The sequence below is a fragment of the Anoplopoma fimbria genome, chromosome 15, assembly GCF_027596085.1.
Source record: "Anoplopoma fimbria isolate UVic2021 breed Golden Eagle Sablefish chromosome 15, Afim_UVic_2022, whole genome shotgun sequence".
Classification (NCBI taxonomy): Eukaryota; Metazoa; Chordata; class Actinopteri; order Perciformes; family Anoplopomatidae; genus Anoplopoma; species Anoplopoma fimbria.
Genome location: NC_072463.1, coordinates 5,972,634 through 5,986,670, shown reverse-complemented (window position 1 = coordinate 5,986,670; position 14,037 = coordinate 5,972,634). Strand labels below are relative to the sequence as shown.

Genomic DNA, 14,037 nt, shown 5'->3' with positions numbered 1-14,037 from the left:
CCAGCAGGCTTCACAATATTCAAATTAATATTTAAATTGAAAGAAAATGAATATTCTTTGAAAGTAGCTCAAGATGCACTTAAAAAATGTTTTTACTTGAAATGTGATGGCATCATTTTTTTTTTTTAAATACAGATGGATCATTTAATCAACCAGGACGACTTGGCTGGTGGAATAGTTTACTAAAAAAATACTAATAATTTTATGAAACAAGTAGATGCAAAAATATCCTTGGTTAAAAAGTATCTGGACTGAAACCAGCAGGCTTCACAATATTCAAATGAATATTTTTTATAACATTTTCTTTAAAAGTAGCTCAAGATGCACTTATGTTTTACAGTATTGTAGTGCAGAAAAAATGTTTCTACTTTTTTTTAAATACAGATGGGTCTTTTAATCAACCAGGACGACTTGGCTGGTGGAATAGTTTACTAAAAAAATACTAATAATTTTATGAAACAAGTAGATGCAAAAATATCCTTTATTTCCATAATATCACAATCATTTCAGGTATACATTTTAAAATAACCAGCTTTAGCAATACTGATTTGTTTCTCCAAAAATGGTTTAAAAGTATTTGGACTGAAACCAGTATGATTATTTCCATAATATCACATTCATTTCAGGTATAAATTGTAAAAATAATATAAAGAAAAAAATACAGATGGGTCTTTTAATCAACCAGGACGACTTGGCTGGTGGAATAGTTTACTAAAGAAATACTAATAATTTTATGAAACAAGTAGATAAGTAGCAAAGATATCCTTGGTTAAAAAGTATTTGGACTGAAACCAGCAGGCTTCACAATACTCAAATTAATATTTTTTTATAATATTTTCTTTAAAAGTAGCTCAAGATGCACTTATGTTTTACAGTATTGTAGTGCAGATAGTTTACTAAAAAAATACTAATAATTTTATGAAACAAGTAGATGCAAAAATATCCTTGGTTAAAAAGTATTTGGACTGAAACCAGCAGGCTTCACAATATTCAAATTAATATTTAAATTTAAAGAAAATTAATATTCTTTAAAAGTAGCTCAAGATGCACTTAAAAAATGTTTTTACTTGAAATGTGATGGCATCATTTTTTTTTTTTAAATACAGATGGATCATTTAATCAACCAGGACGACTTGGCTGGTGGAATAGTTTACTAAAAAAATACTAATCATTTTATGAAACAAGTAGATAAGTAGCAAAATTATCCTTGGTTAAAAAGTATTTGGACTGAAACCAGCAGGCTTCACAATATTCAAATGAATATTTTTTATAACATTTTCTTTAAAAGTAGCTCAAGATGCACTTATGTTTTACAGTATTGTAGTGCAGAAAAACTGTTTTTACTTGAAATGTGATGGCATAAAAAAAAATGTAAAGAAATATAGATGGATCATTTAATCAACCAGGACGACTTGGCTGGTGGAATAGTTTACTAAAAAAATTCTAAAAATACTAATTTTATGAAACAAGTAGATGCAAAAATATCCTTTATTTCCATAATATCACATTAATTTCAGGTATAAATTGTAAAAATAATATAAAGAAAAAAATACAGATGGGTCTTTTAATCAACCAGGACGACTTATGGTGGAATAGTTTACTAAAAAATACTAATTTTATGAAACAAGTAGATGTCTTTTAATCAACCAGGACGACTTGGCTGGTGGAATAGTTTACTAAAAAAATACTAATCATTTTATGAAACAAGTAGATAAGTAGCAAAATTATCCTTGGTTAAAAAGTATTTGGACTGAAACCAGCAGGCTTCACAATATTCAAATTAATATTTTTTATAACATTTTTCTTTAAAAGTAGCTGAAGATGCACTTATGTTTTACAGTATTGTAGTGCAGAAAAACTGTTTATACTTGAAATGTGGTGGCATAAAACAAAAACAAAAAAATACAGATGGGTCTTTTAATCAACCAGGATGACTTGGCTGGTGGAATAGTTTACTAAAAAAATACTAATAATTTTATGAAACAAGTAGATGCAAAAATATCCTTTATTTCCATAATATCACATTAATTTCAGGTATAAATTGTAAAAATAATATAAAGAAAAAAATACAGATGGGTCTTTTAATCAACCAGGACGACTTGGCTGGTGGAATAGTTTACTAAAAAATACTAATAATTTTATGAAACAAGTAGATGCAAAAAAAAAAAAGTATGTGGACTGAAACCAGCAGGCTTCACAATACTCAAATGAATATTTTTTAAACAATTTCTTTAAAAGTAGCTCAAGATGCACTTATGTTTTACAGTATTGTAGTGCAGAAAAAAACTGTTTTTACTTGCAGGCTTCACAATACTCAGTATTAAAACACTATTAATATTCAGTCCAACACAAGACTCTCATAATGTAACAACACAGAAGTCCAGCCTTGTTTTTTTTCCTGTCCAATAAAATGTGAAATTACGCAGCGTGCGCGCGTGACAGCGGGCGGGCGCGCGGCTCAGAGAGCAGACAGGCGGCGGAGTTGTGGTAGAAACATCTCCGACTCCAACCAACAAGAAAGAGAAAAAAAAAAAAAAAAAAAAAAAAAAAAAAACACCACCTCGACTGCTCTCCGGCTGCGCTGCTCCGCAGAAACATGCCCCGGACTCATCGCTGTTTTTGGGCGGATTTACGTTTGGATTCAGGGTCCGATCCCTCCGGACCAAGATGAAGTGAACCGCGCGGGAGAAAGTGTTCCGTGTTTTGGAGCCGAACGGGCCGTGTGGACGGCGTAGAACTCCGGGCGCATCAAGGCCAGCGGCAGCCTGTAGCACTGGTTAGCTCCGCGGCTAACGCTAGCCTGCTAACGCTAGCCTGCTAACGCTAGCCTGCTAACGTCACAGGTGTTTTAAGCAGCAAGATAAAAACCAAACATGTGTAGCTGTAGTTAGCTGGCGACAAGCCGAGCGCACACATTGTGAGTTAATACAGAACTAAATGTGTGTGTAAAATAACGTTTAAGCAAATGCAAAGAGGCAAGTATGACGCTTAGCAACATTGTTGTTAGCCGTTAGCTCCTCAGCTAGCCGCGGCGCCGTGTTTACAGCAGCGGCGGGCTAACGTCGCTAGCATCCGAGCTAACGAGTGAACTTCACAGCTACATGTGCTTCTGTTACAGCTGCTTTTTCCCTCCGTTGGACTGAACTCCACTGCGGGCTTGCAGTGTTATTTAGTGACACTCTTCGTATTTTGCAAGCGAGGCAGTTTGACTTTTTTTTTTGTTGTTTTGTTGTTGTGGTTCCTCCTCCTCCTCCTCCTCCTCCTCCGCCGTGCCTGCCCTGGACTGACCCACCCTCAAGGACTCTCTACCCGGGGCCGATGCTGACAGTTCAGCCCGGATCACGGCAACGCCAGGAGCCGCTACAGCGATGCAGCCCCAGCAGATATACGACTTTTCAAGTGACGAGAACAGCCACAAATGGAGAGGCCTCTTCGTGCAAGCTCTGCGGAAGGTAAGGACATGATTACTGCACTCACTGGTCCTCACAAAGTAGACCCCAATACATGCACTGGTGATGTCACTGTGCTGGTTTCCTTAAGAACCTAAACTTTTCTCACAAGTTGCCAACTTGGTCTTAAGAAATCCACAGCCCCCCCCAAAAAAAAGTATGCATTTTCATATTATTAACATTGTGATGTGCAATTTAACTCTTCAAGAAGTACCACCCTGAGCCTTCCTCTTAGCACTTATTGTATTCCTATTAGTTTGTTGCACTTATTGTATTCCTATTAGTTTGTTGCACTTATTATATTTGTATTAGTTTGTTGCACTTATTGTATTCGTATTAGTTTGTTGCACTTATTGTATTCATATTAGTTTGTTGCACTTATTGTATTCAGGTTAGTTTGTTGCACTTGTGTATTCGTATTAGTTTATTGCACTTATTGTATTTGTATTAGTTTGTTGCACTTATTGTATTCATATTAGTTTGTTGCACTTATTATATTTGTATTAGTTTGTTGCACTTATTGTATTCATATTAGTTTGTTGCACTTACTTATTGTATTTGTATTAGTTTGTTGCACTTATTGTATTCATATTAGTTTGTTGCACTTATTGTATTCGTATAAGTTTGTTGCACTTATTGTATTCATATTAGTTTGTTGCACTTATTGTATTCAGGTTAGTTTGTTGCACTTATTGTATTTGTATTAGTTAGTTGTTGCACTTATTGTATTCATATTAGTTTGTTGCACTTATTATATTTGTATTAGTTTGTTGCACTTATTGTATTCATATTAGTTTGTTGCACTTATTGTATTCATATTAGTTTGTTGCATTAGTTTGTTGCACTTATTGTATTTGTTGCATTATTGTATTCATATTAGTTTGTTGCACTTATTGTATTCATATTAGTTTGTTGCACTTATTGTTTTAGTTGCACTTGTGTATTCAGATTAGTTTGTTGCACTTATTGTATTCGTATTAGTTTGTTTCTGTACTTTTGCTCTGGTTTATGCTCTTAGATGCTTGTTTAAGAAAGGAGATGCACTTATGACTTCTGGTGACTAGTAGTTCTCTAGAATACCTATGTTGAAAACACTTGTTCTAAGTCGCTTTGGATAAAAGCGTCTGCTAAATGACTGTAATGTAATGTAACCTAATAGTTATGTAATGTCCCTGTTTAAAGGAAAGTATTTCATGTTTGTAGATCTCACAACATCACAGCAGTCATTTTTCAATGTGGCAAACTGCTTTCCTCATCTTCTGTGGCTGTTGACATGTCCTACAGTATGTTCATATAACAATTCTCTCATCCAAGTTCCCCATATTGACAATGTTTTTGAAGAAGTTGTTCAATTTTGACCCGTTCCTACAGCGTCTTGATCTGTTTATAGTGTCCCATAGTGTTGAGGGTAAATAGTCTTCGCTCATAACTTGCAGGATGCTGGTGTTACCTCTTAAGTTAAACACGACTGAATCCGCCCTCAAACTGCTGCCTTGTTACTGGAAGTCTGTCTCAGTTGCTTCCAACCTCTTTTTATTTGTTCCTCATTTGGTCTAACAGCAAAGATGTCTCATCCTCGCAGAGCAGAGACATCAAGCTGATTTGGTTTTTTTTAATGCTGCTTGCATTTCAAGTTGCCCTCCTTTTTTTCCCAAGAAATGTGACTTAATTCTCATAAACCTAATTGAAACTTTCAGCACAGGAAACATTTTAATTTTAATGTCCTTGGTCAGCAGGATCAACGCGTATCAGTTCCTTTTTGACTGTCCCTCTCTTTCTCTTTTTCTTGCATCATCTTGGCTTCTCCCTGTCATGACCAGGTTTATTTTCTGTGTGTTTTCTGACCCCCTCGACTCCCAAAGCCTGTTTTCTGCAAACTCATGAAAGTCTGATACTCCGTGCAAACTGAAAACACAAAGTTATCATAGCCTTTATTGTTTCAATCTAAAGTTTTTTGTGCTTATTGTTCTATATGTTACATGCAGAGCCACACAGTTTAGATACTGGAAAACGCACAAAGCCTTGCATATTGCTTTCGCTTTGATATAGGCCTGTTGTGGAAACCCACAAGGTCCTGTCAAGGTCCCTTCATATGTTTACGTTTCCTGAGGTGTTCCGCGCTCAGAAGAGTCACTATGTGGTTAAAAGAGGGACATAGACTGTTGCGGTAATGCTGTGTTCTTTTGCTAAGTTTCCATACCTGTGCTGTGCTTTGAGCAACTAATACAAGCTCATAATGCAATGGCTCACTATGATCGCACAGTAAAAAGAGCTGCTTGGAGACCTGAAGGAGGTTCAAGTTCACCTAAACGGCAGCAAGAACTTAAGACCTGCGCCTCGTAATCCAACCAGTTACTGTTCATGTTATATCGTTTATGATGCATCACCTCATGCGTACAACTAATCCTCTGACAAAAAATGAAACACTAGAAAATGCACATTTGTCACTGTAGATCAATATTCTTAACAAGGTTTTACCAGTGAGTAGTTGACCTTAAGGCGACATGTGGATGTCTTTGATAATACAGTACTATTGTAGGAACTTCTCAGCCTGTTTGGACAAATTTGGAAAGACGTTCGTGTAATGTATTGCAATATTTGAGTTCCTGAAATAGATAAAGAAAGACCGCAAACAAGTTCATTTTCAAAGCATGAAAGATGCATGTCTGTCCTCCAAAATAGACGTCTCAGTGTCACTAACTTCTCGTGCTGTGCTTTGCTGAAGTCGTTGAACTACCCTCTTACTTTTGACTTTTGCTCTGAGATCAGTTATGGAGACACGCAATCTGCTCCTCCTTCCTCTTTGTAGTTAATTATGACATAGACTTTTAATACTTTAATTTTAGAAACACAACGTGTCTATAGAAACCTGTCATGGCTTTAACCATGTAGCAACAGCGTGTTTATAAATAACACAACCTTTTCTTTTTTTCTGTCACTTATCCATAGCACACTAGAGATGGTGTGATGATCAGGTGAAACTGAGCGAGCAGGTGGTGGGTCGTGGTGCCGCGGTATCATTGTCTCAACTTGTTACACAACTGCCGGAGGGAAAGCTTGTCAGAGGTTGACGCAAGAGAAGTTTGTTATGGTTTTGACGGACTGTGACTCGCCGTTTTACACAGCTGTCCGATGGGGGGGGTGGTTCGTTGTCAGAAGGAGCCATGGATGACTTCATCACTGAGAATGATCTGGATTATTGTTTAGAGGAAAGATTAAAGAAAACCTGTTGATAGGTAGACTCCTCAGAGCCGGAGTAGGGAAGTAAGTTTGTGATCAAAAAGGGAGGTAGTTTAAGAAGTGTCCCCTTCAGCTGATGGTGGGGTCACTTGAAGAATCGCCTCATGTATGAGACAGACTTATCCATCTACAGTCTATATTTAATAGATTGCTGTGAAATCAGACCGATAATTGTAGGAATGAAACAATTACTCCATTGACAGAAAATTAATCGCCAACTATTTTGATGCTCACTTAGTCTCTTGTCTAGTTTAACAAGCAGAAATGTGAAATTTGAAGATTTGCTGCCCTAAAATTAAATCATAAGTGGGATATTTTTTGGATTTAGGATTGTAGGACAGTGACGGCAATAAATGCAATTTGAGGAAAATCCCCTTTGCCTTTTGGAAGTTAAAGTCTTAATGATTCATTGATAATGAAAGCAGGCATTAGTTACAGGCATGGATGATAGTACTTATGAAGCAGTGTGATTTCTTTACTTTTAAGAAAAGTAAGCTTAACTGCATATCTTGAATAATGAACAGCCTATTAAAGGTGTGAACATAAGAAAAGAGTATAACGGACATTCATATTCAAATCAACGTAGCAGAATGGTCACAGTGGCAGTGTCTACCGTTGACATCTCGACTTTTGTAGCGGGTTAACCCTTTGGAAACCGACATGCGGCTAGTCGTGTTATCGCGTGTGTGTGCGTGTGTGGTCCCTTTAACTAGTAGGTAAGAAAGAAAGTCTGACTTGGCTTTAGTAGACGTTGATTCAGCTCTGTGATGACCTCTGCACACTTTACGACCAGACTGACGTGGTTTGTGTTCATAACATCTAACAACAATTGCCATCTTCTTTTGTATTAGTCAAACATCCTATTTCATCTTTTATGGGTGTGAAGCACCCGAGACTTGAACTTGTTGTGGGCTAATACATTGACCGTTAACCGCAACATCCCAGTTTGGCTGTGGACCTTTCTCTATCTTGTTTCCTGTCATCTCTCCGGTATTGTTGCCTAAAGAAGATACTGAAAAAATAAGTTTGCATGACCACATGGAGCTGGATATTAACATGACATTTCACCATGGTGGAGTTCAGCGTTTGTCTCTGGGTGTCCCTGCTATTCCTGATCACTGCGGCTCGTGCACCGATGATATGCACGAACGGCGTTTAGCCTCCGACATGCCGGTGTTGATAATAACCGTGCGTTCCGCGGGTCGGCTCTTTCACTGGCATCGAGAGAAAGGCCAGAGCTCTGCTGGCTACAGTTTCATTCCATTGCCATGTTGAGTTAGCGCAGCGCGATGCCGCTGAGTTCACGGGGCTCCACAGGCCAACAGTTAAAGCTGAGATCGGTCGGGTTACAAGCATGCTTTGTTGTTGTTGTTGTGTGTGTGTGGGTGTGGGTGTGTGTGGCCTCTTTAATCTTCTCAGCCTGAGTAGTTGCTTAAAATTCTGACAGGGTGACTTCACAACAGGCCAAAAGTTACAGCTGAGGTCTCTTTTTATTTTAGTCCATTTGATCTTAACTGAGCTTTCTTGCAGACTAGACAGAACTGTTGTCACTTCAAAATTAGACAGGTCGACTTATTTAAAGCCTCCGCTGCGTCGCTCTACTGTATAAAGTTCAAGCTCAAGAGTTCCCACAGATCTAGAAAATCTAGAGGTGAGAAAGTATTTATGACATTTATAAAGAGCCCGGTATCAGAAACAGGTCCTGCCATGTCACAAACATTTTGTTAGTTTATCTTTATCACCTCATATCTATCTCATCTTTTGATCTGTCGTCAGGCTGGATAAAAGAAACTTTCACTCAAAGGAGTAACTGACCTGGTGACCTGAAGCGACTCTGCTGTGAGCCACTCTGGCAGTATGTTACACTAAATTAGATTACATTCTTACTGCTGCCACTATAAAAATACCAGTATTGTCTCTGCAACTCTATTAAATTGGATCCTTGTAAGAGAAAGGATAAACTTCACGGTGGCTTGCGAGGTCTTCAAACAGAAAGTAAATACATAGGTATTCTAAATAATGTGACTTTATACATGTACCCTGCAACTACTTTTAGTTCCCTTTTTCTGCAAGAATTTTTTGAGCAGCGTTGTATTTTATAAATTATTTTATTATTTGCTATTTGTTCTTATGCAGTTATTACAAGGTTGAAAGTTAAGAGGTGACAGGAAATGAGAGGATGAAGAGATAAGCTATGATATAACGCAACAAGTTACTTAACTAGTAGGGCATGGCTATTCAAATATAAACTAAAAAATTTAAATATAATACTGGTCATTTGTCATGTATGGTGATCTGCAGGGTCAAGGGTGGAGAATAAGCAAGACCAAATACTGTCTACACAGTATATTGAATTAATGGTCAGTTTGGCAAATGACCTTCACATTTTACTGGTTTATTGGTACGTTGTGAATGTTAATTTCTGCTTTTCTGAAGACATGTTGACGTGTTTCTCTGTCTTTGCTGAATACAAGTCACATCAAAGACAATAAATATTATATAATAAAGAAATTAAAGCAGCAGGAGACCGCTGGTGCTTCACTCTTAGGACTCGATGACGTCTTTAATTAAAGTTGGAGCGACATAAACTGCAGCTCATTTGTTTTATGCAGCACGTCGTCACCTCTTTCAGATGAGCGTTGTGTGTCGATGGGACAGGAGGCTGCTTGGTAACAGGTTGCACTTCCTGTGTCTACAGAGTCGGGCTCATTCGCACACACGTTCTCCACCCTTCCTAGAATATTGAATCAAGTCTGCGAACGTCAGTTTGTCCTCGAGACGGAGGCGTTAAGACGGAGGATGGGTGGATGAAGGCAGGCGGAGGTCACTGGACCGGGGTCATGGCGAGGCCGTGTGCGTGTGTGCGTGTGCGTGTGTGTGTGTGTGTGTGTGTTATTTCCTTGTTTTGTACATTTGTGCTTTTGTTATACGTCTTGCCACAAGTGTCGGTTTTTGTGTGTCCCAAGATTACCTGTGTTTATGTCTCTTTTTGTTTGTGTGTGTGCGCCTGTTGTCTCAGAGTTGATCTCTACAGTTCCCCAGACAGTCTGGTTGTAATGGCAGATGATGTCATGGCATGAATCACAAACAGTGACACATGCTCGGGTATAATAACAAGCCCCACCCCCACCTCGCCACCACACACACACACGCGCACTAGCAAGCCACATTACCTGCAACCTGAGCCTGATGCAGCCCCTTATACACAGCCAGGAGAATAATCAATTGAATTAGAAATGTTAACCCTGTATTAACACCGTCCGGCCTCTATTATTACCTCCAACTTTTCTGTTCTTTTGCCACCGGCACACACAACAACACCTGATCCCTGTGTGTGTCTGTATGGGTGTGTGTTACAGTTGAACTGTGCAGGTTTTTTGTTTTTTTTACTACAGTGCAAGCTGAGTAAAATGGTGACCTGTCTCTCTTCCATGAACGTACGACAATGAGTAACTACATAGTTCCTGAGCTACTCTTTCTATATTTTTGTATCAGCTTCTTGCTACAGTTTCCATGACTAGCCTAATACTTTTGATGATGTTGCACTTTTGGGGTAATAAAATCTTCTTTTGAGGTAAAATGTCCACGGTTCGGAGATTTGGAGAAATGCTGCGTGTGCTTTTTCCGTTTGAACGATTAGATTTTCCCCCTTAACTTAACTTTCACTTGTGAGCTGCACAGTCTGCTCCATTGTTTTCTGTCTGATCTCATTATTTCAGCGTGTTGTGGCAGAGCATGTTACAGTGTTATGTTTAAGATACTGTGCGAATGTGGGCTACAATTTGCATGATACTATACATTTGATACACTATGTTGTCGGAAGATAGATGGTGCAGTGACATGGTTCTGTTCTTTAAGCAAAGTCCTGTGTTTTATCCTTCTGACAGTTTAGAAAGTTGTTTGATCCGTTTTGGAAAATGACATTTCACCACTTCTGCACTGTGTGTGGTCCGCTTTATGCTCTCTTGCTTCAAACACTCGTATAGGGCTGCAATTAAACCTGTAGCATCAATTAACCTGTTGGTTTTTTTCCAGTTATTCAGTTTATGGTTAAAATAAAAAAAATAAAATTCCCCAAAATATATAAATAAATGGGCTAGTGACATCTTCAAAATGCTTGTGTCTGATCATCGATCAAAAACGTAAATTTATTTAATTCACTACAATATAAAAGTGGAAGAAAAACCTCAAATTAAAGCTGCAACAATTATTTGATTATTTGCTGAGTCAAGTATTGTGATAAAGAATTAACTGTTTATTATATTTCAAGCAAAAACATTTATTATTCTCTGGTTCCAGCTTCTCCAATGGAACAAATTTCTATTATTGTAAATTTAATATCTTCTCTTGATTGGTTTTAGATCGTTAGATCTGACAAAACAAGACACTTGCTACTATTTTCTGACATTCATTTGATTAAAATTAAAACGATGAAACAATTGAACAAGAAAACATTTTTATTTTATTCATTTCTTTGACAGGGATTATTCATGACATTGTTAAAAATATAATAAAATGCAACCAATGGAACTAAATAGGATTTCTAGCTGTAGCTAATTTAAAGTCCAGGCTTTTAAGGCATAAAACACTAAATATAAAACCTTTAATACATGCACAGAGACAAACAATAAAACAAACAGACAAACAACCACTACAAATACATCTGCAGATTATTGATAATTGAAATGATCAAAGTTGCAGCCCTATATTGAATTCTAACGATTATGAAGCTATTTCTAAGCATGACTTTAACAATTAAATAATATCAAAGTTGTTATTAGTAAATCAATTAATTAGGTAATTGTTTCTGAGCTTTTGGTCCATTTTTTTTTTTAGTAAAGCCCTGTGGGTAATTTAACCAACAATGGCAGTCAGTTCATTCATGGATCAGTTTCTCCTCAGTAGGTGGTCTTCTTGCTAGAAATGGATATACTTATGTTTCTGTGAGACTCTGAGGTTAAACATCAGCCAGTTGGATTTTTTCTTTTTTCTCCTGGTAGTTTTTTTTTGTCCGTTAGTGAATCCTGGTTTTCCCTCCTCTGTCTTTGGCTCTGCTCCAGTCGGTGTGTAGTACTCGTACTGCTGCTGCCTCCTCGTACGTTTACACACATCAATACCTCTCAGTCTGCTGCTATGATCTGATCTCCCCCGGGGGCTTCGCTCTGTGTGGGTAGAGAGCAAGGCAGAAGGGGGGATGGATGGATGGTGGGGGGGAGTAAGCAAGCGATGGGACTTCCTGTACGGCAGCCTTTTCCCTTCTTAATGGAGCTGACCCATGAAACTGAACACGGCACAGGAGGATGAGCATGAAAGTTTACATATGATCGAGATACTGCTCGTTTTAACGTCTTTGTATACATGCAGTGGAAGAGTGGGAAATATTAAATATATATCCACTTATTTATTGGATTTATAGAATATCACAATTTGCCAATTGTTCAAGGAGATTTCTATAAAGTGTTTGTTTTGTCTGATAAACAGCTACGACATTTACAATCAGGTGGCAGATGAAAGTTTATACCATAAGACACTTTTACATACATACAAATATAAATGTGTCGACTCTGAAAGATTTATGCCAGCAAATAATTATTTTCATTATCGAATAGTTTGCCCATTATTTTCTAGATTTGAAAAGTTAACCTTTTTTTGGTAAAATGTAAGAAAAGAGGGAAATATGCTACAGATCATTATGATATGTGAAATCAGAGAATCGGTAAATCGTCTTAATTGAGAAACTAGAACCAGCAAATATTTTGGGATTTTTAATTTTTTTTTAATCCACCTGCTGACGTGCTTCTGCATGTGACAAATCTCTTGTTGTCTCTAATGTTTTCAGTGCTTTTCACATTCAGGAGTTCCCCTGCTGTTTTTCCATTCTGTTGCTTTCACTTTGTTTGCGCTTACTTCAGTGTCCGCCGCCAACTATATTAGACCACGCTGCATCCATCACCCATTAGGGTCAAGTTTCAGTGGTACTGTAAATACTCTGAGCAGTAGTCATACCTGCACATGTTCCCGCTCTGCTTTCAGTCCTCGATTTAGACGTGGTCATTTAGACGTTTTTTTATCAGTGCACGCAAATGTTGCAGCTAATAATTATTTTATTATTGATTTGTCTGATAATTATTTGAATTGTTTGGTCTACATAAAAATGACATTCTCATTACAATTTCCAGTCCAAAGTGTTATGTTTAAATGTATTTATGTTCAAACAACACTCAAAAACACAAAGATATTCAGCTTATCATTGTATAAGGCTAAGACACCTATACATTATTTACATTTTAGAAACTTAAACAACTCAATTTTTGTCACATTTACCCCCAAAATATACTTAAATGGTTACATGAATCCAAATCCCAAACATATTCAGTTTATTATTATAAAAGACTGAGAAATTCATAAAATATTGGCATGTTAAAAGCTGGAACTAGTGATTTTTGGGACTTTTTTGCTTGAAAATTTTGCAATCAGAAACGCTCAAACTTGCTGTAGATTCATTTTCTATTAATGTATTAATTGTTTCAGCTCTACAAGCAGAAACAAAGTACATACTGTATTGTGATGTAGCACACCTACTGTTCAGCAGCTCATTTGGTTCCCTTGTAACGGTTGTATGTGTCGTATTTGAATTCACTTTCAATTGTGTTTTTCATTCAAATAACATCCATATTAGTGTATTTTCGTTGCTCCGTGTCTCATCCTGACATTGTTGCCGATGGACGACACTTGTTGGACGTGGGCCTCTCAGAAACGGGGCCAACTATTCTGTGAATGGAGCCGAGGGAAACCCGTAGTTTCAGTGTGGTGACTCACAGCTCCTGGTGTCCTGTGGAATTTGGTCAAGTGCCTATTTGCGGTTGAGAGAATATATATCTCATAACCTACTTCTGCTTTGATGTAAAACTTTTTCCGCGTGGAGTGTATACTTGTGGCTTTATTTATAACTGTTAAGTCTTGTGAGTGTGCATCAAAACAGGAATGACGTAAACGAGACCAAAGAGCCGCAGATTTTCCAGCTCCTCTTGTTTTCAGAAGGCATCTGATTGCAGTTAATGAATCCTATCAGAACTAGGGGTCTTTTTTATAAACCCCTTAAGTGAGAAATTCACCTTCAAATTCAACAAATTAACTTAAACTTGAGACAGAGGGGGACATCCTCTCCCGTCGCTGCGTCTCTGTTATGTCAGAGCACAAGAATGCGTAAAGCTCGGCCTGCGTTGACCTTTTTAACTCTCCTCTCACATTCCTAAATCCGGGGGCAACGTTTTGTCATCATAATGCCCCACTTTACTGTATGCCAGGGTAATTCCATCACTAGCATGTGAACAGGGCCGGGCTTTTG

General features: G+C 37.6%; 1 protein-coding gene across 2 annotated transcripts in view; it reads left to right on the top strand.

Moving 5' to 3' along the window:
* Positions 1 to 2,548: 2,548 nt before the first annotated feature.
* sos2 (son of sevenless homolog 2 (Drosophila)) overlaps positions 2,549 to 14,037 on the top strand; it is a 32,788-nt gene continuing 21,299 nt past the window's right edge. For both annotated transcript variants that reach the window (XM_054613470.1, XM_054613469.1), the window contains exon 1: positions 2,549 to 3,452. In XM_054613470.1, the coding sequence (XP_054469445.1) occupies positions 3,369 to 3,452 (84 nt within the window). In that variant the 5' untranslated portion in view covers positions 2,549 to 3,368. The remainder of the gene's footprint in view (positions 3,453 to 14,037) is intronic.